General features: G+C 38.0%; 1 protein-coding gene across 7 annotated transcripts in view; it reads left to right on the top strand.

The window, feature by feature from the left end:
• The window catches only part of nrxn2b (neurexin 2b), a 960343-nt gene that overhangs the window by 485758 nt on the left and 447451 nt on the right, over nt 1-27134 (top strand). For all 7 annotated transcript variants that reach the window (XM_047385485.1, XM_047385484.1, XM_047385482.1 and 4 more), the window contains one exon: nt 25782-25901. In XM_047385485.1, the coding sequence (XP_047241441.1) occupies nt 25782-25901 (120 nt within the window). The remainder of the gene's footprint in view (nt 1-25781; nt 25902-27134) is intronic.

Below are 27134 nucleotides of genomic sequence, written 5' to 3'. Positions count from 1 at the left end.
AATTTGTGTCCTATTTAACATGCCTTCCAGACACTGCAGTATCTGTTTTCCTGGACAGGAAGATATATTCCATCCATGCTATAGTTTCTGGAGAACAGTTTTCAAATGCTGCTTTGCATTTGCATTTGGGCTTCACTAGAAATCTGACAAGTAAAGTTCGGTCCATTTACCACTTAGCTGCTAGCCCTCCACAGCAGTTATGACTGTCTGAGCACAGTGTGCAGAGCATGTCATATGACAGACAGACAGGCAGATGCAGCAAATACAGTCTCTCTTTGACATGAACTGCGATTGCAAAGGGTGAAAAATAGTGACACAGAAAACACAGATTTGCTGGGTGAAGAACATATATTGCATTGCCTATTGTACAGTTTTGCAAGCAATAAAAACGGGCTCACAGGTTAGCTATAGGTGCAATAGACAAACACATAAGCTAAGTCACACATCTGATACTGATTATTAAAATATGCCTTGAACTGTGAGATTGTTCCTTTCTTGTCTAAACAAAATAAATACTTTATTTTACTAGATGGACATGCATCAATAGCTTCAAAATTAACAATACTTGCCTTGTAGATTGAATATTAAGCTGAGGGCTCTTCAGTACTAGAACTGGAAATGAGACATTCAACTGAATTTTCAAAACCTAAATATACAGGGTTTTTTTTACTCAGGTATTCATGTTTCTATCTAATGGCAGAGGCAATACAGAGACACAAAATTTACAATTCTGCAGAATATATTAGATGTGTTTGTTTTATTTTGTGCTGTAAAATTACCAGCCATATCAAGAAATATAGTCTTTACAACATATCCTTGTATGCCCTTCTATTGGAGACCCAAAGGAAGGGCATACAAAATGCATGGAGACTACAATTTCATGCATTTAGAATCATATACCCAGTCCTCCTTTTTCCTTACATAGTTAATACTTGCCTCAGCAGATAATTTCCCATTGACCTGCAAGTACTTATGTAACTGAGTACCTCTACAGCTTAAGTTAAGTAGGTAAATATTTTTACCATTATTTACAAGTCTAGGAAATAGTGTCATAGCTCCAAATTATTACTGATTTTATTTTACAGTAATTGAACATTGAACGGTTTTTGTTGTTTTTTACCAATCAGAGCTACATATATGAGAACATGTAGCTGTGGCTGGTTCTGTTAAAACAAACAAACCCATTCCTACTGTCTTCACCTTGTCGTAAAACACTTTTACCTCTGTACTTTTTTTCACCTCTTCTGAAATATGTTGCACAGTTCATGGAACCCTTCGGTTTATAATCTTTTTTCTGTTTTATTTGTATTGCGTTATATTTTTAGCCGTCTACCCAGCTTGGCCCCACTTCATTCCAAGAAGGTGGCTTTCTTCTTTTCCAGGGAACTGCAAATATTGAGCCTGAATGATTTTTCAATCATTCACTTATAAAACAGGTCTTGATGTACGGTCCGAAATAAGGTCATGTGAACAACAGATCAGAAGTACGAACTAGAGATTGCCTTTCGTCAATCATATCGCACATTTTACAAATTTTGATGCATGTATCAGAGTTACACTGAAAAAGAAATGAACATTTAGAGATACCAATACTGTTTTTTGTGTGTGTAAAATTTAAATGTGGGTGCAACAGTAAAGGTACTCCTGTTTATAAGTTTAATGCACCTTAAAATCAAAATTTTAAAACAAAATATGATGCCTTGTGTAATATCCCTATAATTAGCCAGTTAGAACAAAACGAGCTATTACTGTGATCAAAGAACAATGGTAAATGCCAGTAAAGATTTCACAGAATATTTTCAAGATGTGTGATGTCCCTATGGCTGTTTCATAATGAAAGTCTGCTGTCATATACAACTAATATGTAAAGAATAGAAAGAACACAAACCCCAGACAGCTCAATTTCAACTTGAAGACTTCTTATGAAATTCTGTTACATGCATATATAATTGAAACAAATGTAATGCCTCTTCAATTATTAAACATCATATAAAGGCCTGCATAACTGCTGATGGAATTTAGGATCAATTAAAGAAGCAAATCAGATTGTGATTTCTAGATAAACATAACTTAATGCTAAACTATATGCTGTGAGCTCTTTTTGTGTTTTTGTACTTGCTTACGTTCTAATGACAAAATATAATAAAAATTGGTAACTGTTCCTAAGAAGAAATAAAATACAATACAATACAATAGTTATTTGGTTGTCCCTCAGATGGTAATTTCCCAGTGCATAGAGCAAATATAAAAGAATAAAAGCATGAAATATGTATTGATATATTTGTGCAAAATAGGCTATGTAAAAGAATACAGAAATGTGTGCAAGAAACAACTGTTGTATGTGAACAGTTTTTTGTTTTTTCAGGTGGGGGGGTTCAATGAGAGCAGCGCCAGTCATATATATAGTGTACTGTATATACTGTCACTATAATGATGGAGCCATCGTTGCCAACAATAGCAACTGTTCATAGTAAGATGAGAAAACCCGCATTGCAGCCTCAGCTCTAATTCACGCCAAAGATGTTTAAGAAAGTTTAGGTCAGGACTCTGTCATGTTTCCCCACATCAAACCTTATCCACCTACAGCCATTAAAGTGATTATAACACCATAATTCATTGATTTGGTGGTTGGATCCAATATTTTTGGCAATATAGTACATATCGCCTGCAGAAATTCTACCAGTTTTTTACATTTAACTAGAGGTTGTTCTCATATAATAATAATTAGGCCATTATAATACAATATAATATAACATAGTGTATATGATGAACATAGGTAATCTGTTGTATCCTCTGCTGTGGCAAGTCAATCCACAGCTGTTGTAACTGGCTTTTGATATCTGATCAGTTTTCGTTGCATCAAAGTTGACATCTGAGCTGATTCTGCACATGCTCTATAATCTGTATTAGTTAACAATCAGAGGACCTTGCCAGTCATAGAATAACCTCAGCATGATGCAGGCAGTACATAGAAGGTTGTACTGTCTTGTTGAAATGATGGTGTTGTTTCAGAAGGGATAAGACAAAGAGACAGAAGCGTTAGGTAAAATGTGTTTTTTTTATTTTTTATTGTTTTTTTTTTTTATCCAGGATGATTAAATATCCTTTTAATAAAATAAGTGATTGTTTGAACAAACTAGCCAGAATGTTTTTTACACACCCAAGTCAACCTTTTACAGTTTAGTATAACAGACCCAAAAAGTGTTTTCTTGCCTATACCAGAGTATAACAGAGTTGTACAGTATTTGGTAAGTAAAGCTTGTACCCTATATGGTTTTGGGTGCACAGCTGCATATTAGTCACAGTCAGGCCAGCTGGCACCCTTACCTGGGCCCTGGACAAGATAATCTTAGATGGGCCCCCACCCATGGCATTCTGTAGCTTGCAGAAAATTTGTAAATATTTACCATTTAAAGACATGGCTGATGTTTTATTCTGACTCTTCTCTTTTTTTCTTCCAAATGATTTATTTGATAAAATTAGATGTAAACATTTCAATATTTCTTTTTCTTTCCAGTGCTATAATACACTATAAAATAATTTCAACTGCTGCTTTGACTCACTAAATGAATCCTCACATCTGATTGGTTAACCTGCAAAGCAACTCAGCTGCAGATCAGTCATGTTTCCTATAGTAGTTTTGAGCCCCACAGACTGATTGTGATTTGAAAGCCTGAGTTATCAAATACATTCATGATGTGTAGCAGCATATGACCATGACATTAAATAATGATTACACGATTAGTGAAAATTGAAAATTTTTAAATAAAAAATACTTAATAATGCTGTGTAGATTAAATCCTTTATATGTATACAATACTTTAGGCTGCTTCTGGTGTGACATGTTTGGGTTTGAAGATATCTCTGACCTTTCCTTTAGCAGCCTTGAAGTCTAGTTTCTTGGCAACTTGAGCCTCTATGTAGAGCAGTTACTTCACTTTAGTGAAGGGTTGCTAACGTCCAGCCATAGTTAGAAATGGACAAACTGGCACTCTGAATCTGTCCCTCTGCATCAGATGGGGCAGCTGCTCCCTCGCTTTGGTATAAAGACACATAACCTCCTCCACATCTCAGTTATAGCAACTGTCACCTGAGCAAAACTCCTCTAAGGCCAAAGTCATCTACAGATTCTAGCTGTACTTCTCTCATCTGTGTCATGTGTTCTGACTGGGCTAAAAACTCGGCTGTTTCTGGGCATTATAATTAGAGCAGGTCCATCTTATAAAATTTGGAGTTAGGTGAACATTAATGGCTGTGCTACTTTACTATAGATTGACGTTACTACCTGGCATGTCCTAACGGCTCCTGCACACCGGATATAAGCAAACCAAGCAATTCACCTCTTTGGGCTGGCGAAATTGTGTCCTTTTGTGCTTGGAATGGGGTTGTCGTGGACCTTTGGAACAACCCAACCCCCCACATCGGAAGACAAGCACCTCAAACTCACCACAAAGTTTTATATTATTATCCAATCAGCTAAGTAGAACTGTAGTTGTTCTGTATAGCTGGTTTTATGCTTGCTGTTCTTTCATAGGATTGCTATAGATAACGTCTGCAGACTGTTCTAACTGTAAATACTGTCAGCGGTTTGGTTCTAATTAAAAAGGTACATGCTGCATATTAATCATGTTTAGTTTTGTTTCAGTTTTGTTACTTATGTTTGACAGTGTAATTATTATTTCTTGACCATATTGTAAACGTAAAGGATTGAGCTTGATTAGCTCTTACATTTATCTGCAGAGAGCACAAGGGATTGGTTGTATGTCGCTGTCCTAGTGGCATTGCTTCAGACCATAATGAGGCTGCCTCTTTTCAGTCTTTTAGTGGCTCTAGCGACAGTTCAGATGTGGACTCATTACAGAAACTCTAATGAGAGAACCAGTAGCAGCCTGGAACTGTCGAAACTCATGTTGCCTTGCAGGACTGATGACAGTCCCGTGGGATTACAACCTTACAACCAGCAGTAAAATGCTGTTTAAATCATGATTCAGCATCCCCCCAATATCCTTCTTAAGAGATTGAAGCATTGGTAAAAAAAGAGAGAATGTGGATGAGAGAAATGGATGAGGAGACTGCATTCTGCAATGTGAAAGGGCTGAAGGACGTGGTCCGTCTCCACCACCAGGACAAACTCTCTCTCATCTAAATGTAGGAGTCCTTTCTAGCTTCTTGAAAACAATCAGTTTTCAAGAAGCTAGAAAACTGATTGTTCTTCTTAGTATGTCCACGACTCAAATATGTATTCCTGTGGTGGACATCTGCAATTCGAGAGGCTATCGACTGTATTTATCTTGTTATGTCAAAGCACCACAGCCCCCCCTTCTACACACCCCAGCAAGTACACTGGAAAAGAAAGATTGCATGGCCCCTGATAGCCACCAGAATACAAATGTTGTGTGTGCAAGCAGGCATCAAATATCTATTTTCCCTTAGTGCAAGAGACATAGGCACATTTGAGAACACACATCCACAAACTGCCTTATCTCTGTAATTGGCACAGGGGGTCAGAGCGACAGGCGTAGATAATCATGGCCGGGGGCCACAGTCTGCCTGCCTCTTCCCTCCCTGCTTTTTATTTTTCTTCTCTCCTGAGCACCTCCTTTACCATCCCAACCACACAGAACCCTGCACAATTTGCACTCTTAAACATTGACGCATTTATCCACCCCCTATCCCTGTCCTTATTTGTTATGCAGCTCCATGCATGAGATGTTTCATGTTTAGGCCAGTGACTGCTCAGTTGCTGTCAGCACGCACCAGCATCCTCAGCTGACTGACAAATCCCGTCCATCACCTTCAACCCACGCTAAAGGCTCTCAGGAGGTAAAACACCTACAGTAGGGTAAGAAGAGGACAGGGGAGAGTAGACAAACTTGATAGATATACAGGTTGAATAGACAGAACAGGAATAGAATAACATTTTCAAAAAAGAAAAACGGACACATAAGGGACTTTCTTTCAATTGAGCATTGTGTGAATGCCACAGCCTACCTGAGTTTTGTTGCTGACTGTGTCCATCCCTTTATGACCACAGTGTACCCATCTTCGATGGTTACTTCCAGCAGGATAACGCGCCATGTCATAAAGCTCGAATCATCTCAGACTGGTTTCTTGAACATGACAATGAGTTCACTGTACTCAAATGGCCTCCACAGTCAATTCATTTCAATTCAGTTTATTTATATAGCGCCAATTCGCAACATATCTCGTCTCAAGGCACTTCACAAAGTCAGGTACATACATTCCAATTAACCCTAACCATAAAACAGTGGAGTCAGATTCAGTTATTTAATCAAATTGGATAAAACGTTTTTCTATCTAAGGAAACCCAGCTGATTGCATAGAGTCAGTGACTTGCAGCATTCACTCCTCCTGGATGAGCATGTAGAGACAGTGGACAGTCACTGGCGTTGACTTTGCAGCAATCCCTCATACTGAGCATGCATGTAGCGACAGTGGAGAGGAAAAACTCCCTTTTTAACATGAAGAAACCTCCAGCAGAACCAGGCTCAGTGTGAGCGGCCATCTGCCACGACTGACTGGGGCTCGTGGCAGATGGTCCACAGTCACCAGATCTCGATCCAATAGAGCACCTTTGGAATGTGGTGGAACGGGAGATTAACATCATGGATGTGCAGCCGACAAATCTGCAGCATCTGTGTGATGCTATCATGTCAATATGGACCAAACTCTCTGAGGAATGTTTCCAGTACCTTGTTGAATCTATGCCATGAGGATTAAGGCAGTTCTGAAGGCAAGAGGGGGTCCAATCTGGTACTAGCAAGGTGTACCTAATAAAGTGGCTGGTGAGTGTATATCCATCCCACCAATACTAAATGAGACAGATACGAAGATAATTGATCTCTGTTTCAGGCAGAGACTGACCCTGACCCACACCATTTTCTACTTTAATCTAAATTTCCAGCCTTTACAGGTGTTTTTTGGATTGTTAAAAAAAAATCTATGCTTTTGAAAACCTTGGGATTAAAATTGTGTGTAATGTTTTTTTTTATTGTTTTTTTTACCAGGACATTTAAGTACATATATATATATATATATATATATATATAAACACTATATATTATAGTGTTAGCTGTAATGCTCCACTTGTGAAAGTATATCTGTTGGGCTTCTTCTTGTCACTCAGAAAACAATTCCGAGTGCTACTCTGCTGAACAGGAAAAGGTAAGAAAAAAAGAAAAAAGAAAGTTAAGCCCATGCGTCAGATCTACAAACTCCCTAATAAATCCGGTAAGATTTGTATGCTGAGAAGGGACCACTGACCGGGCCCTATGAGATAGATAGTGTTTGAAGTTCCGGCACCTGCTCTGGAATCTCCACTACTACAGGGCATGTACAATGTCTCACACTTTATTGTAATTCCCCCAAATTAGATTTAGATTATAGCATCACCTCCCTCAAATGAAAGTCAGATGTTCATCTGTATTTCAAAGCTCTTCTGAATTTTTTTAAACCTGATTGCCAAGCTTGTGGCCTGCATTTAACTCTTTCTTTCTGAAAAGACATTGTCTTTCTGTCCTCTTAGATTTACTTTTGTTGTTTTGTGTTTTTTGTTGTTTTTTTTTTTTTTTTGCAGTAATGAATCATTTCCCTTGTTGTAGTCTGTTTTTAAAACGTAACAAAGCAATCTTGGAGGTTGTTCCTACTCTGACTGACATTTCTAAATCCCTATTTACATTTCTTTTGGGATACAGTGCCCTTAATTATTCTTCAAGCGATGCTCTCAATCTTGTCCGAGTCTTCTAATGAACTGTGTGTGTAAGCAGTGGCAAGGCGGCCTTTGTTGAAGCTTCAGCCTCGTTGTCCAGACAGCAGCAGACTTGAGTAATCAAGTGTGAAGGTTGTGAGGAGCAAACAGCTATTAACCTCCCAAACAAAGGCCATCATCACCGTCTGCGGAGGACAGACGGGAGGGTGTGCGTGTGTGTCCATGTGAGCAAGTGTGTGCAAGGAGACAAGTGCCAGCCTGCTGAATGTAGCATTGGATCATACATCTGTGGCTTTTATAGCTTTTGGGTGGGTAAGGTAGCTCATGTGTGTCTGTTGGTGCATGGTGCCTGTCTGGGGAAAGGATTGTTCACACTTCTGTGTGTTTGTGCATCAGTGTTCTTCTATTTGAATGTGTGCAATGATGCTTGGATCGTGCAACTCTACAGCATTGACCACTCTCCGGTAAATAGTAATTGCTGTGTGTATCAGTGTGTACTTTTGGACATGCACATAAATACCCTGGCATCCATGTTTATTTGTTCTGATTTGGAGGAAAAGCAGGCCATGTTATCCACTCTGTCAGCCTATCCAGTGTGATCTCAGCACACATTTTTCCCATATTGCAGTAGAGCATGGCTGGTTCTGGCCAGGCCTGTGAATGCTTGTTAGATATGCCACTGTGTCAACTGGTGTGATGCCATCCTGAACCACCCCATCTGCTGTAGACCAAGTTGGCACAGAGTGGAACTCATACAGAGACAAGCACGAGGGGAAAAAGGGACATTGTAACTGGTGCTTAGCAAAGTGTGGCTTCCAAATATTTCCTGAATCATTGTCTTCAAAACACTTCAGAGAACTTCAGGTAGAATGGAGTTTTAGTGGGTCATATCAGCACTTCAATGAAAGTGCTGGTATGATCTCAAGACTAGGTCTAAAATCCTTCTCAAGACCATATTTACATAATTTAACATTTATTTTACGAGTTGCAGTGTTTGAAAACTAGTTCTCCTTTGCTAAATAGCATTTTTAGAGTCCTTGATTAATTTTAGCTCCTAATGCCTGTTGTTCGTGTACTGCCTTTGATTTTGTCTGCTGTACCCCAAACAGGCCCTGAGGCTGCAATTTATGTGGCCGGTTTTTTAAAATCCCAGGTCATTATAATGTGCACAATTATTAAAGTGGTATTACAGACCATTCCTGTTATTTTTTTCTGTATGAGTTGATGTGGAATATCAAGCAAATTCTCATCTTTTGGTTTGGTCCTCTTTAACCAAGGCAGACCAAAGCACCTAGACAATTTAACGAAGATACAACAGCTGCTCATTTGAGATAATAACAGAAAAAGCGGCCAAAGTTACCAGCAGATGACACAGCAAGCTTTCCACCACCTTATTTTGTGTACAAGAGACACATCCAGCGATGACAAAAAAAGACTATGGAGTCTACAATGTGCTGCTTGCACAAAAGGCAAGCAAGGATTTTAAGCTTTTCATATAATACGTAATGCAGTGAATCAAATAAAGTGAATCAAATAAGAGAAGTCACTTTTTGTTTTTCACTTTGCCCTCTTTGGTTAGTTGGATTCTCTGTTTGCATTCCCACTGTATGCAAACTATACCAGGGTTCAATTGCAAGCGAACCGAAACCCTGGTGAATAAAATTATATTGCGCATTCTGTGAAACAACTGAACTTTAACAATGTTTGTAGACGAGAATGTAGTTGTGTAAACCTAAAATATCTGATCAGTTTATCAAGATATTGCTTAATTCCACAAATGCGCCGATGTGTTCGTCCACTGCCCCAGCAGCCGGCTCGCCTCGCCAGCTGTCAGCAGACCAGGTGGTTGAGGTGTGCTAAACCCAGAGAGAACAGCTGACTCCCGGCGCATTGTTTTCAAAATCCCGCTGGGTTTCCCCAATGGGTGGAAGTTAGACAGATATAATTCAATCAGATGAAATCTAATATTAATGTTTTTTTTTTATTTATAATAAAATTGTTATTATTATGCTGTGCAAATAAACTGACCTAAACTTTGTTCCTAAAGTTAATATGTTAGTGTTTAAGTTGTTGAAAACTTTACAAATAAATTAAACAAATGGTATTTGTCATCAATGTATTTTATCTAATGTTAGATTTATATCCATAAACACAAAACATATTTTCAACATTTTAAATGGCCGAATAATGAACAGGATCATTAAACAAAAACACTTTTAAACAAAACAGCATAATAAGCCATCAGCAATATGTAAAAGGGTAAATAAAAACCGTGTTGTTATTTACAGTAGAGACGGCGTTATTAACCTTCAGGCTACATTTGTTTGGCTTCACAGCTCTGTGCTTCATGCTAACACGGTTGCTAGGCAACAGAAATTACACTGAGGTAAGGGCAAGAGAAACGCAGACGTAACACTGGCAGCAAACTATGCTAATCTGGCATGTTTAGCTAATAGCTACAGGTAGCATAAGTATTACTGTTTGACCATCATTTGGACGCACATTTGACTTGGTGATTGACATCCGCCAAGCTCATGTATGCTGCACTGCTCCAGCTCAACATGCCGTAAAGGAAGTTTGATGTGAAACGTAAATTGATGAATCTCTGTTTGATTAATCTGTGGTTATCCACAAGGACAAGGATGTTCGACACAAAAAAAAAAATATTTTGGAACTGAAATTGAATTACAGACTTGAAAGTGAAAGTAATCAAACTGAATTTTTAATACAACGAAATACATTTCAAAAGCAAATGAATTCAGTTTCAAACCATAAAATTCAGTTTCATTTTAGTGAAATTCCTGTTCAAACCATTTCAAATTACACAAATACAAATTCCTTCAGAACAATTCAAATTCAGTTTCTGATGACACAAGTTTCTTCCCATAAAAATGCTATAGGCAGCAAAAATGTCAAGCTAATAAAATATTAGTACACTATTTGTTGCAAAAAACAACTTCACTTGTTTCTTTTGAAAGAAACTGCATTAAATATGCAGCCTTTCCACCTAACATTGTTATGATCTCCTGTATAACTACATTATCCAGCATGTTTAAATTCAGATACATCCATAATTTCTTACAGTGTTCACTATTTCTTAAAAGTAGGTGCATATACCATTTTTTACACCCTTACAGCATGAATATTTTATGAAATTCATGCATTTTGTAACATAGTTATTCCAGCAGGGAGCCAAATTTCTGGTACATGTATAAATCAGTCTAGCTAGTTAAGATATGACTGAAAGCAGTGAACAAGCAAATAAAAAAGTTGATAGGTGAAATAACAAAGCATCATATTCACCATTCTTTTTATATTAATGCAGAGGTTATGAAACAATATGTTTTAGTGCAGGGGTTTCCACAGTGGGGGTCGGGACCCCCTATGGGGTCATGATACACCAAGTAGAAGGTTGTGAGATAATTTTCAGAATCACCGTGATGTGACCCCCTGTGCTGTATGGAGAACCAAAGGGGACAAAACTAAATAAATATTTCTCTTATATAGTTTATATGTACATATATATATATATATATATATATATATATATATATATATATATATATGCATGAAATAAATATATATATATATATGCATGAAATAAATAAATGTGAATGTTATGTGAATTATTAAATAATGAAATATACCATTAAATTATAAAATGCACAATTAAATAATTTAATGTCACATAATAATTACATATACCTTTTAAATTATGAAATTAAATAATTATCTTTTTATTATTAATTGGAAAATACATATAATTATTTTACTCTATTTATTTATAAAATATTTATTAAATAAATAAATAGAGAGTGTTTGGCAATCCCATGTTTTAATGTTTTGTTTCATGAGCTTTATCCTAATTAGTTTTTCATACAAATTTCTCAATTTCAAGTGTTCATTAAATTCTAAAAATAGTTAAAATGGGTAGTTCAAAAGTACAGAACAATGCTAACATTGTACCGAAGAATTACGTTCCTGAACCAAAGTCTTGTCCATGATAAGTATTTGAAGAAAAATTATTAGATAACGTTAAGTTTTTTAGCAATCGAATATTTACATTGCTTAGCTGTTGAAAAAGAACAGTTATTCAAAAATATGTTGTCAGGGATTGTATTTTTTTCAATTGCATTTAATAAGGATTGGAAAGAATCCTAAAATATTTTGTGGTGCAGAATTTCAGTGATCTCTGATCCTAAGCTGGTGCTGCATCAGGAACTGTCAATAATTAATAGCTTATATAGCCACATGGGATTACTTCTGAAAACATTTGCCAAGCACAGACAGTACAGATTGTTGTCATCAATAAGTCCAACAATCAGCGTTTGTTAATTGTATGAGTTATAACAGTATTCTCTGTAAAATATCATTTCTAAATCTATGATTGCATCATTAATGCAAATAACTACTCTAAGATTGTAGCATAACATACTGTGCCATGCAAAAGTATTGATAGCTTTTGAACCTTTTCATATTTTTTCACATTACAACTTTAAACCTCAGTGCAATTTATTTTGGAATTTTACATAATAGACCAAAACAAAGTTGTTAATAATTGTGAAATGGAATTAAAATGCTTTTTAAAAGGTGTGTAATAAGCTCTTCTGTAAAGACTCATCTATAATCACGCTTCGGGTGACTATAACTGAACCTAAGCCTGAACAACGTAGTAGGCGTTTATGTTTGATGCTGATGCAGTATCCTCTGAAAAAACTGGGTGCAGTACACTATATAACCAGAGGAAATAGAGTAAACAACAGAAACCAAGAAACAAGCCAGACAGATTGGGGAATAAGGTAAAATCAATCAATGTTTAATTTAGATTCTGACTGGGTGAATAGGGTGCAACCACTTCCTGTCATCCATAAAGTAAATGGTAAAAACAATACTGCATACAACATAAAAATAAAATACCATTTCATTAAGATACAAAGAATGTGATTGCTAAAAATATTAAAACAATGTTAAGAACTATAAAATGTCACACAATGGCAAAGGATTACTTGCAACAAATAATACTCAAATAATCATTAATATAGGAAATCCAGAGAGGATAGATTACAGATGGTAACAAATAGCTTCTATGTCAATTTATTTTGCATTTTGGCACACTCTACCTACTGCCAGATGGAAGCAGCTGAAACTCAGTGAACAGGTAATGACTAGGAACCCAAAGAACTTTCTCTGCCATTTATACAGAACTACTCTTGTTAAGGCTGCTCAGCTGTCACAGTTATGCCCAATATTTTATTGCATGTTTTAATAATGCTTTTATGTTTCTTCTAAAACTTAACATGATAAACCAAAGGCAACACACCAAAGAAAATGTCGAAATTGTTAAAAATCAAAATAAATAAAAATCAAATTAAAACAGTGTCTACTAAATTGAGCTGGTTTCAGTAAAAAGTACATTCTTTGGTGGGATTGCATCTACCTGAGATTAAGCGTACAATAACTATTTACAATAGCTTTACCACCTGATCATTGCTCACTGCTGAAAAAATGTAAGATTCTTCGTTAAATCAATGACCATCTCATTTTAGACACATTTAGGTTTAAATAGGATACCCTGCAAATTCAATACAATCACTCACTTTAGGTCCATGGTCCATGCCATCAAGCCTTAATGATGCTATGACAGAGTCATCAGCAAATTGTATATTATGGCCCACAACATATTGACTCTGGCAAATGTTTGTGTACAGAACAACAAAAACATGTGAAAGGATACATGCCTGTGGTGATCCACAAGAACATTTGACAATGTGCAAGTTACTTTGACTGACTGGGACCTATTGGTAAAGAAATCAATAAGCCAACAGATAGCACCAGCTAAAATGGAAATGAAAGGTGCTTTTGTCTTGCAAAGATGTGTGGCTGGATATAATTAAAAGCAGAGGAACCATCCACAAAGATCAACTTCAATGAGGAATACAGTGAGGAATTCATACCATTCAGGTTTGTGATGTAAACACATTTTTAGCTGTGTGTCTTAGGCATCAGTTACACCTTGTCTTGAACTCCTGGCAAAGTGGAGAGAGTCTAAGTGTCAGAAAATCATTGTTAAAAGCACCTTTTTTATAATTATTATTGAGAAGTTTAAAGCAATTAAACTGTAGGACAGCATCCCAAGCTTTGAACATCTTATGACACCAGTTAAAGCCACCATTCGAAAAGGGAAGGCGTATGGGACATCAGCAAAAAATAAAGACATGGCTATCCATCTAAACTGACAGGCGAAGGAAAGGGGGGCATTAGAAAAGCAGCCAAGAGGTCAATGATAACTATGAAATAGCTGCAGAAATCCGCAACTCAAGTTTCAGAATCTCTTTACAGGATAACTGTTAGTTGTGCACTTCACAAGTCTGGCCTTTATGTAAGACTGCAGGAAAGGAAGCAATTGCTGAAAGAAAGCCACAAGAAGTCCTGTTTGCAGCTTGCCAAAATGTAGGGTGACACAGGAAACCAGGTGAGACCAAAACTGAACCTGGACTACATGCAAAATGCTGTACTGGGAGCTAATTCTAAATTTCACCATAAACACACTACCTATGCTGACAATGGATTGAGATCTTGGAAGAAAACCTATTAGAGGATGGAAAAGTCTTGAGACTGAGGCAGAGGTTCACTCTTCATGATGACCCTAAACATACAGTCCGAGCATCAATGGAATAGTTTAGATCCAAGCATGTTCATTTATTACAATGGCCCAGCTCTCCATACCTAAAAGGCTGAGAGCTTGTGTGTTAAAAATCAATAGCAAGTCAAGTAGTTTCAGAAGAGTTGTGTTCCAGGCAGAGATACCTGGGCCCCGACTTGTAGTTAGTATGTGGTGTTTCTAAGGATCAGCTCTCAGCAGGGCCAGGTCATTTGAGGGTAAGAAGAATCACCTGAAACAGGAAATGACCGCTAGAGAGTCAAAGAAGGAGCAATAAACGGAAAGTGTGTGTTGGGTTTGTGATGCAAATGTATAAATGTGTGTCATTACTTAATAGACGACTCTGAGGAGCCATGCCAGGAGAACAGATGGCAGAGGAGACAGGGAGTATGGGGTTGGCATAAAAACTGCAACACACATATCCGTACACACCAGCACCCTTAGTGCAACATAAAAAATGAAAACCCAGCAATAAAACCACTAATCTCAATGTTTGCCTCATAAACTCATAAAGGTATAGCTAGAACAGCTTTTCATACTCCTCATGTTGATCAGACCCCCACATACACTCAATCAACACACATTTTTAATGGTGTCTTCATCCTTGTAGCTTAGCCAGGAAGTCAGCAGTGCTGACGTTGCATTGTGTCCTGGCATATGTCCTCCCATTACACTCATTTTCTTCCAGCTCACCGCCATTAGCAATATAACCTCAGACCTAAATTAAAATTTTAACTGAAGTATTTCATAGTTCTTGCAAACACACAAGCACACAACAACACACACTCAGAGCCCCTGTGGTGTTATTAGTAGCGCCGACTTGTGCTCGCATGGTGAGAACACACAGGGCAGCATGTTTGTATGTGGGAGCACTATCTGTTGTGCACAGCTTGGGTTTCTCTCCTCTGCAAGGTGAAACAGAAGAGCAAACACTCATTCTCACTCTCACACACACACACACACATTCACACACATCTCCCACTAGTGTAGGAAGCAAGAAAACCATGTAGTTTCAGTTCATAGCCAGGAGTATACCTGAGAAACACCCACGAGTTCAAAAATTCAGGACTTGTGTTTAATAACCTGGTTTACAAGGCTCATTAGCTAACTACAGATGAAAGTACATTAAGTGATACTGATAAAATATTTATGTAACTCACTCACCCACCTATGGCAAATACAGACTGATTACACCTGCAAAAATACATATTACAATAAATTACATATGATTTGTCATATTTTCTTGTTTGACAGTAGTTTGGTAGGTTGGGGTCATGTCATCTAGATAATTGTATATTATACTATCTTCTTTTTATTATATTTGGCCCCAGTCTAGAACAATGACTTAATAATATCAATGTTTCTAAAATTTTATTCAGATTTTACACATACAAGTAACTCTGTATACAAGAAGTTGACTGTACAGTGTGTCAAACTGGAAAAGTAAACAGGTAGTTCTACAATACCCAGTCCTGACTGGAATAACATATTCCTAACATCCTCGTTTTCGTCATCTTCCGTTTCATCTGGGTTGCGGGGGCAGCAGACTCAGTAGAGACGCCCAGACGTCCCTCTCCCCAGACACCTCCTCCAGCTCCTCCGGGGTGAGCCCAAGGTGTTACCAGGCCAGCCGAGAGACATAGCCTCGTGTCCTGGGCCTCCTCCCGGTGGGATGTGTCTGGAACAGTTCCTGAGAGAAGCGTCCAGGAGGCATTCGGTATAGATGCCCGAGCCACCTCAATTGACTCCTCTCGATGTGGAGGAGCAGCGGCTCTACTACGAGCTCCTCCCCTTATTTCTAAGGGACTATGAATCCTTCACTTATAAAGCACTATACATACGTATATGTGCTTCCACCAGTTGGTCTTGCTAATCAGGGTGTTAGGTGGTTCTATCCGTTCTCTTCTTAGAAATCACAAAGACGCAAAGATCAATCAGTCTTCTTAGTCAGCAATGGGTTTCGGGCTGGGTTTTCTGCTGCTATGAATAAATCATCTGGTATTCACCATTCTCTTTTTGTTTTCTGCTTTGCTCCCCACCCTATGCATCCATTTGCTCTCCCTTTTTCTCAACTCTTAATTTGACAGTACTAGCAGCTTATGTCAATGCTGTTTTCCAGGCAACTCAAATCATATAGCTTGAATTGTTATTCATTATTATTATACTTAGGCATGGCAGGTTCTGTCAAGCCTCGTCAAAAGTAATATGACTTGTTTGAGGTTTCCGATGTAATAAAACCCAAGATTGTAGTTAAGTTGTCGGTGTTCAGCTGAGGCAGTTGCATATTCAGAGCATCTCTCTTTAATATCCTTCTTTCTCTGATTTAACTTCAGAGTGTTTTTGCTGCCATAAGCTATTTAGAGTATTTATTCATCATATATGCTACAAGAACCATGTTCAAGTGTTCCTAGAAAATGTTGAACTTCTACCCACTTCCTCCTACCCCCCAAAACACTTGGCTCTCTACCTGCATTTACTTGAATAACCCAGATAGAGTGCACCTCAGAATTTTAACACTCTGGCATATGACTGCCTGGGCACATATGCCAGAGATCATTGTCATCCTTGACATGATTGTTAATACTGATTTAACAACCAACGTCTTGTGCACGATGAGAGTATTTGTAGTTGCTGTAAGGGATAGATGTAATGTAGGAAGTTCTCAGCAGAGCAGCTGGTCCTCCACAATGAAATGAATCAGCAGAGGCAGTTTGGGCTTCTGAACAGGATGCTGGACTCCCTCCTTTGGTCTCATGGTGAGGAGACCCAGGGGCAGAGCCAGATCTTGTTTGAAGGATATAAAGTTTACACGCACTCATCACAGGCAAGGATGGTAATTATTTTAAGATTTTTAAGACACGTTACAAATAGGTGGAATGGCTGGTAAGCAAACAACTTCAGCAAATTTAAAAAGAAAATTTTTGCAGAATTTATAATTTATTGTGACTTTTCACTTATGTACACACAGTCAAAATTATAGAGACTGGCTCTGTTGTATATGTCTCAATAATAAAAAGTCCTTTCTCATATTGCAAGCAGCAAGCGTCTGGCATAATTCTGTCCGAAAATTCTTGTCATGGTAATAGTAAATTTAATTTAAATTGGTGGGTTTCCTGCCATTGACCTCAACTCTGAGCCATTCTTACCTGTTTAGTTATTGATTTGAGGGAAAGCTGAAGAATTTAGACAGTTTTCCTTTCTAAGTTTTCAATCAACTATCTACAATGCACCAGTACCACTGCACAGAATTTCTAGTTTTTAAAAATTATTTAAGTTGCTCAATCAAAAAAGAACACAATATAAATGCATTTTTAAAGCTTGAAATAATGTATGTCATCTCCATGAGGTGTGCATGTGAACTCTTCTTGCGTAGTATAATCTTTCTGACCTGGGAAACACCTTAGGATCCCCTAGAACGAGAGATATCTGGATATCTGTGCAATTTCCTCAAAGGGGAAGAAAGAAAAACACTTTTCATCTTTCATTTCTTGATTTGACATGCTAGAAATGTTTCTATCATTAGCCCACAGCAGACTGATGATCAGCTCCCCAGACTCAAGTTGTTTTGATTAGAGTTAAAAAATAATAATTACACAACTGTGCTCAAGTACTTCCTGCTGCAGCAGCAGCCCCATAGCCTGAATAGAGACTGATGGCAACAACCTGCAGCCATTGACTGAGGGCTTGTGCTCCATTGATCCAGTTGCATTAATCAAGTTGTTTACAAAGAAAGCACAGCAGCCAATGATTGATGGCAGCGCATAATTATGCAAGTACCTGCAAAGATCACATCTCTCACTTATGGTGTCCTGACATAGTCCATCAAAGTAATTGACAATTTGTTTGTACACTAGTAAAGAAATGTTGACATCTCTTCGGGTCTCATTGAGCATATTTTCAGTGTGGGGGGAAAAAGAACAAAATGGGAGAGAATGAAGTAATACTGAAGAGCAGATGAGGAGATGGGAAGCTTCTGGTAAGCTGATTATAGCTCCTTGCCCTGCTGATGCCTGTAACAAAATCAGAGAATAAGTGGCATGATGTGAAATAATTGCATTTAATAACTGCCAGCTCCTTTATGAAAAGGCAATATAGCTCTGCTTTATGCTTCAAATAATTCTCTATGCCCAGAGCTGTATTAAAGGGTTAGTGGCTCATTGAACCATGAGTGGCACATCTTTGGTTTACTTGCTTGCAGGGTTACCTGTACAGTGATTTAAGGCTTCACTTCACTTCACTGACAGAGATAAAACACCAGCTGCTTTTGTCAATATGTGGTTTGAAACCATTCACTGATGACTGATCTCAATAATGGGTTTAAGACTGTCTACAAATATGTAGAATTCCTCAATCATGTTGACTTTACGCATGACTATTTTAGTACACAAAAAGAGAGCAGGTCATTTTTGGATGGAGCATTCTGGAGGAAGAGTGCTAAGCATGTTGAGTTAAGTTTTAATTAGTACTTTGTGGCACATATTTTCTTTTACCCTTAACTGTAATAGATTTTGTGTGATCAGTATGGATTTAAAGCCATCAGTTGTCAAAAAAGGAAATAATCATTCATTTAAACTTTAAATAAATGATTATTACTAATTTAAGCAATATTTCAGGGTCTTTAACCATGTACATTTTGAGGTACTTAAAAAAATAAAGTGAATCATTACAAGATTCTTCAAATACCAAGATCTCAGGCTTCTGGGTCGGTTTAATTAATTCATACAGTATGTCTCCAGATTCATTTATGAAGTATCTGTAAATTTTGAAGTGATTATGTAACAGCCTCACAGTGTAAATGCTGTAAAAATGATCACAAGTTTATAGTTAGACACTAACTTGTAATCTCAACTTGTTTCCACCCATTGCAGTGGTAAAACTCTGAAGCTCACATTAATGAAATCCATTTAAGATGTGTTACAGTTAAAGCTTCCCCTGGAGTTTGTAATGACCCTGTATAGGTTATAAGTGTTAGTCAGTGTGACAGAATCATCCATTATAGTTTTATTGCTGGGAATCTTGGGTTCTAGTCTATAAGGTAAGCGTCTCTCCCACCCTTAACTACTGAGCAAGACGTAGGCTGACACTGCTGCAGTTGGAGGAGTTACCTCTCTGTTCCACAGTGGAAACACTCACATAAAACGGCCAGGGTAAATGAAATCACCGGGGGAAAACTACTCTGGGTCACATAGTAGAAATGTGCCTTTAGATAAAGATAGTGGGCTTTTCCATGGTGTTGGTCCCCATGGTTAATGGTAAAAGCTAAACGGCTCAAGCTATTTGGGGAGCAAAGAACTTTGTTCTCCTGTGACCTGCTGCATAAATATTACTAGAACGTCACTTTTTAGGGTAGCTCTTACAACACATTTGTTCTATAATGAGCTTTTTTACGTTTCATATTCTTACATTTACTTGCTAGCTCTGTAGAGACTCTGTTGCACATTGTTTAAATTTTTCCTTTCTTTTTCTCTCCTGTCTTTTGCATCAGCTTTAACCTGTTTTCTGGCTCCTTCCTTTCCCACATACTCTGTTTAGCACGATAAAGCGTTTTTTCCTATATATTCACTTCACACTTGGTGTGATCAAAAGTCTTTCTTTTCCATTTCATACGGCTGAAGACAAAATGCCTTTGGAAAAAAAATTTTACCATAAAAAAGTAAAAGTAGTAAATGGGAAAACAATTCTCCAGTGGGCTGCAGGGGACCCCCAACCCTCATACACTATGTACCTTCACATCCAAGTGGGAAGGGGACAATCATATATTGCCAGACTATTATTTCATCCACTGAAGCAGCGGCTGAAATACTGTCAGCCTTTACCCAGCTAACCAACCAGAAAACAGCCACTGACCCTGGAACTGGATTGGGGTTCTAAATATTGCCTCCATAACAACAAATCATTACATTTAAGAAAGCCAGAATCTTCTGACTTTATGTCTTTATTTATAAGACAAACAGCACTGTCGCTCCGCTTCACAACTTCCTACCACTGTGGGTAATACAGACAAAAGCTAAATGACTGGTACCCTCCAGCAATGGGCTATTTTAGTGTGCCTTGTAGCCAATGAGGTGGAAGTTTCTGTTTGCTCTTTACAAAATGTTCCTCATGTTCTTTCACTATTTGTTACTTCATCACCTCAACACTATGACACTGTGCACACGCACAAATGCTTGGCCTCCAGCTTCTGAAGTCATGTGTTGAATGATTTTACTTTCAGTGCCATATTCTTTATTTCCCTCTATATGCCTACTTTAAATCCTTAAACTCTAGCTGAAGCATTTGCCAGCTTCTGCCTTGGCCTTTGTGGCAAACCACATTAGCTTATCATTCGGGACTGGAGAATGGATCCATGACTGTTGTTTTAATTAAAATCTGCAGTCCTTGGCACTGTCACTCTCTTGCTGATGCAATCGAGCTTTGTTGTTAGCAGTGTATAAATAGCCTATTCTCTGCTTATTCAAATATTCCTCTAATAAGCATCTCTGCAACACCATCTGCCGCAGCATGGAATAGTTGCATCGATAGAGACCAGAGGAGGGTGGTGTTTGGGAGAAGTAGCGAGAGCAGTTTGAGGATTAAGCTCTTAAATCGTTTAATTTTGCTTTTCAACTCCTCCACTGATGGAAAACCTTAAGACAGACAGTTCTGTTTTCTGTTTGGTGAGCTAAGGGCTGTCGGACTATTTGTTCTTTTGCCAGTTCATCTCTTAGTTTTCCTCCCAATAAAGAAACCATTTTACACGCAAACTCAAACCTTACATATGGACAGGATGTGAAATACACCTCAAAAATTAGGGTCCATGCAAAACATGCATGTGTTTCTGTAGACCATATTCTTATAATATTCAAAAGGTATTCTTGTTTTGAATTAATTTATGCCATCTAGCTGGATTGCAATAAATCATATCCAGTCCAGAAGTTCATGAAATAAAAAAATAAAAAACATGTTTCATTCAGCAAGAAAGGAATCAATAACAATCCAAATTTGTTGTGAAATATTTTAAGACTGGTAGTAAAAGAGAAAAGTGAAAAGCTTGTTTTAATGACTGGAACTGAACAAAAACGTATAGAAAAACTAAGCAAAGACTCTGTTCATAATTTCACAGTAAAAAATTTATAATTTTTGGCAATAGTTTTGGCATTAAGAAGACACAAAATATATATAGCAACAGACCTCAACTGGAGAAAAAACACATTTATTAGCTTTTTGAAAACACTTGTCAATTTATTTTGGCCTTGGCATGACTTCGTCTTGGTCTGTTCATAAAGGAAATACAGTCCAACATCCGTTCAGCTGGTGAACCCATGCAGGGCTGCCGTTTCAGACAGAAAACAATTAATTACGAAAACAATTCTTAACAGTCCATTCAGAGGCTACAAATCATATCCAAACGTCATCTTTTAAGGACAACAGCACCTGCCTGCTAATGTTATTTAGCGATATCTTGGAATGCTTAGGAGGCATCCCCAGAAACTCAGCAAAATATGAGGAGAAAATCTAGCAGCTAACATTTAAACATTTATTGATATAATTACTTTGTGTTATGGTTTGTGAGATATAGGACCCCAGAATGCAGACAAGCAGGCAGCGTGATGGTAAGTGAAAAGGTTTAATAACAAAAAACTCACTCACAGCAGGAGGCAGGAACAAAACAACGGAAGGGCAGGCGAGACAGGCATGGCATGATAAAAAATAAAACAACAAGACTTGGTTTGAGAAATGTTTCCGCGATGACTAACTGAACAGGTGTTTTTATATGGAGTGAAAACCAGGTGGAGCAAGGAGACAGATTAACTTGGAGCAGGTGTAATGAATAAACTTAATTGACAGACAGAACAAAACGTGGCTGCGGCAAAAACAGAGACTCTAATATACAGGTCCTTCTCAAAATATTAGCATATTGTGATAAAGTTCATTATTTTCCATAATGTCATGATGAAAATTTAACATTCATATATTTTAGATTCATTGCACACTAACTGAAATATTTCAGGTCTTTTATTGTCTTAATACGGATAATTTTGGCGTACAGCTCATGAAAACCCAAAATTCCTATCTCACAAAATTAGCATATCATTAAAAGGGTCTCTAAACGAGCTATGAACCTAATCATCTGAATCAACAAGTTAACTCTAAACACCTGCAAAAGATTCCTGAGGCCTTTAAAACTCCCAGCCTGGTTCATCACTCAAAACCCCAATCATGGGTAAGACTGCCGACCTGACTGCTGTCCAGAAGGCTACTATTGACACCCTCAAGCAAGAGGGTAAGACACAGAAAGAAATTTCTAAGCGAATAGGCTGTTCCCAGAGTGCTGTATCAAGGCACCTCAGTGGGAAGTTTGTGGGAAGGAAAAAATGTGGCAGAAAACGCTGCACAACGAGAAGAGGTGACCGGACCCTGAGGAAGATTGTGGAGAAGGGCCGATTCCAGACCTTGGGGGACCTGCGGAAACAGTGGACTGAGTCTGGAGTAGAAACATCCAGAGCCACCGTGCACAGGCGTGTGCCGCATTCCCCAGGTCAAGCCACTTTTGAACCAGAAACAGCGGCAGAAGCACCTGACCTGGGCTACAGAGAAGCAGCACTGGACTGTTGCTCAGTGGTCCAAAGTACTTTTTTCGGATGAAAGCAAATTCTGCATGTCATTCGGAAATCAAGGTGCCAGAGTCTGGAGGAAGACTGGGGAGAAGGAAATGCCAAAATGCCAGAAGTCCAGTGTCAAGTACCCACAGTCAGTGATGGTCTGGGGTGCCGTGTCAGCTGCTGGTGTTGGTCCACTGTGTTTTATCAAGGGCAGGGTCAATGCAGCTAGCTATCAGGAGATTTTGGAGCACTTCATGCTTCCATCTGCTGAAAAGCTTTATGGAGATGAAGATTTCATTTTTCAGCACGACCTGGCACCTGCTCACAGTGCCAAAACCACTGGTAAATGGTTTACTGACCATGGTATCACTGTGCTCAATTGGCCTGCCAACTCTCCTGACCTGAACCCCATAGACAATCTGTAGGATATTGTGAAGAGAACGTTGAGAGACTCAAGACCCAACACTCTGGATGAGCTAAAGGCCGCTATCGAAGCATCCTGGGCCTCCATAAGACCTCAGCAGTGCCACAGGCAGATTGCCTCCATGCCACGCCGCATTGAAGCAGTCATTTCTGCAAAAGGATTCCCGACCAAGTATTGAGTGCATAACTGTACATGATTATTTGAAGGTTGATGTTTTTTGTATTAAAAACACTTTTCTTTTATTGGTCGGATGAAATATGCTAATTTTGTGAGATTGGAATTTTGGGTTTTCATGAGCTGTATGCCAAAATCATCCGTATTAAGACAATAAAAGACCTGAAATATTTCAGTTAATGTGCAATGAATCTAAAATATATGAATGTTAAATTTTCATCATGACATTATGGAAAATAATGAACTTTATCACAATATGCTAATATTTTGAGAAGGACCTGTAAAAACAAAACCAAACTTGACAAAACATGAGCAAGACTAAAACATGACCAGAAAAATAATAAACAGAAGCATGATTCAAAACTTGAGCAGTGAAAAACATATAAGGAAAAAACCCAAAACCAAAAACCAAACAACCCCGAATCATAACACTTTGAATCAACTGATTGTGTCCTGAGCACTGACAGGGAGGTTCCTTTTATAGTAGATGTGACTGACAGCTGGAGGTGGTTTAAGAACAGTTGTCTGTACTTGCGTTTCCGTGCAGAGTAGTATGGGGCTGGTGCCTATCTCCGGTCATTGGGTTCCTAGGATTCAAACCCAGGACGTTCTCGCTGCAAGGCAACAGTGCTACCAACTGTGCCATCATACATCCCCATGCGTATTTTGTCAGGGTTGTCAGTTAAGAAGGGACCCAAGCACAAATATGAACTGGCAACAAAATTCTTTAATAAAAAAAAAAAAAAAATCTAACTTACTATGCTATGGCATGAAGAGAGCATGACATGGAGCATTCTCTTGGAAAAAGGCAGACTAATGGAGAAAGAAATCCAGGAAGTTGAACGGAATAATTTAGCAGTGAATAAAGAAGTCAGGGGCCTAAAAACTGAGACAGGGAAAGAAGATGGCAACGATGGGCTAATCAGAGGAAACAAGGTGCAGCTGGGGCAGGGAGATCAGTAGAGAAGCTGAGGGGAGGAGACTAATTAACATGAGAGAAACAGAACACAAGGAATAAGCTTAAAAACTAAGCCCAAAGTAATGAACTATGAAGGACTAATCAAGAACAGTAAATAAATAAACAAGAAAAAAATGGTGAGAATACACACACAATGTAAACCATCACCTAACACCTAAGGACCATAACATATATTGCCAAAAGTATTTGTCTAGTTTTACATGTATATAAACCTAATTACATCCTATTCTTAATCTATAAGGTTCAATTTGTTGATGCACCCAACGTTGCCACTAATAGCAACTTTAACTATTCTGTAAACATCTTCCACAAGGTTTAGGAGTGTGTTCATAGTTAGATGAGAAAACAATAACTGCAGCCTCTAATTCATCCTTAAGGTGTTCAAGAAGTGTGAGGTCAGAACTCCAAAGTTTATACACCTGTAGCCATGGAAGTTATTGGATCACCTTATAAATGATTGGCCAATACGTTTGGCAATATATATATATATATATATGAGGATTCCTTGAAGATTCCTTGAAAATGCTTTGATTTTGACAACATTAAATCATTACCAGTATGAGGACTTTCAAACAATTTGTGCATATTCATGTTTCCGAGAAAAAACTACACGCATTTGGAAGAAATTGCATGTTTTGTTGAAGATGAGCTGTCATTACTTGTTTCTCGTAATGTTGCAACTTTATTCTCGGAATATTATGTCTTCATTCTTGTAATATTATCTTACATCTCAATTCTGGAAATGTTCCAAATTATTCTGGTAATTTCAAAAAATGAAATCTCTTAGCCTGGCCCCAATACTCCGTTGTACTTGTGAGAATATTAGAGATAGAAACTTTTTCTTGGTCAGTATAAGTCCCATGGCTCCTTTCACACCTGAGTAAATCATATATGAAATGACTGAAACAACATGCCATAATGACCAGCACACTGAGCTAAAACATCAGAATGCTTCGCAAAACATTTTGATGTAACAAGGCATCTCCATCTTGTTTTTCTTTCTCTGTTTTACCTTTCAAGATGGTTAAAAACAAATTGTCATGCTTGGATTTTCCATGGTGGGTCATTAACCATTTAAAGTACGATTGATGTGAATGTGTGTTGCAAACATGCAGGTTTTCTGTCCACCACCTACCTTCAGAGAAGCCTGTGTGTGTCTAAGGAGGAGTGTGTGGGTTAGGGTTCATAGCATTTCCACTGGTTGTTTGTGACTGGAATTTCTCCTCCCACAGGCAAAGGACCTGAGACACTGTTTGCGGGGCAGAAGCTGAATGATAACGAGTGGCACACTGTGAAGGTGGTGAGAAGAGGCAAGAGCCTGCAGCTGTCTGTGGATAATGTCACAGTGGAAGGTGGGTTGTGTTTGGGACACATGTCCTGTTCCATTGTTGTAAAAATTGGTATGTAGGAGTATTAATAGCAAAAATAAATGTGATATTTATTAAATGTCAGAGTTGCTAACATTTGAATAACTGTACCATGACACTTCAGTCAGTAAATATCAATACCTTTCTACATTCACAGCCTTTAACACATCCCACAAAGACAAATACTGTGGATCATCTATAGACAGCTGAGAATTTAACTGCAACATAATTAAAATAAAATGTATGCAATTCTAATTAAATAAAAAATATTTCTTACACATATAGCTTTCTGCTGGTTTGCTGCTGTAAAGAGAGAATATTAGATTATTTTCCACTGATAACAGGAGAAAGTTGAAAGTTCAAGAGATGTGGCAGAGTCCCAGGCACACACAGTATTGTGGCACCAGGTAAAATACTAGAAGGGCCAAAAAAGAGAGAAAGAGGGAGAATATAGTACGAGCTAGATAAAAGAATGGAGTTAGACATGCTGGGGCCAGAAGCAAGAAGCGACCCTCTGAAGTCCTGACTGGTTCAAGAACCAGTCGGGACTTTACATGGAGAAAAAAAGCACCACAGGCTTTCTTTACAGGGACGGAATAGGCTTAATCAGGGAGGTTGGTATTAAATGGAATCTTGCTAAGCTTAATTGGTCCACAACATTGTCAAATCAGTGAAAAGCAGAGCCCCAATAACAGATTTTCTGCATTATGGTTCGATAATATACTTCACAGTAGGCCATTAGAATATAGGAAACAAAATGTCCCAAGCACAGTAAACACTAAAATAATTTGACAAAAAAATGTGCCAGTAAATGTTAATTTGGTCAGTAGGAGATTAACATTTACAAATAAAGCACAGTACTGTAATTAATTAGCCACTGTTTAGAAGGTCATACTGACTTAAGGAGCACTTTCCACACAAAACCTGATGCATTAGTATGCTGAATACTTTTAATCATTTTAGTTGTTTTAGCTGGCTTAAAAGTTCATATGGGGAGCAAAGCAGTGAATGGAATAACATCAATAAAACATAACATGGGGAGCTATCCAACACAACCTGTCTCTGTGTGAGAAAGTCCACCCCCCCATAAATATAAGCCGGTTGTGTCAATAACAAGCAGCAAGAGTTTATGTATTTATGAATAAAAATGTTCAAACAGTAATTGACATCACTGTGTGAACATTATGGACCACTGTGCTGTACAGAGTTGTCTATCAC

The sequence above is a fragment of the Girardinichthys multiradiatus genome, chromosome 14 (assembly GCF_021462225.1).
Source record: "Girardinichthys multiradiatus isolate DD_20200921_A chromosome 14, DD_fGirMul_XY1, whole genome shotgun sequence".
NCBI lineage: Eukaryota > Metazoa > Chordata > Actinopteri > Cyprinodontiformes > Goodeidae > Girardinichthys > Girardinichthys multiradiatus.
This window is presented reverse-complemented; position numbering and strand designations above follow the sequence as displayed.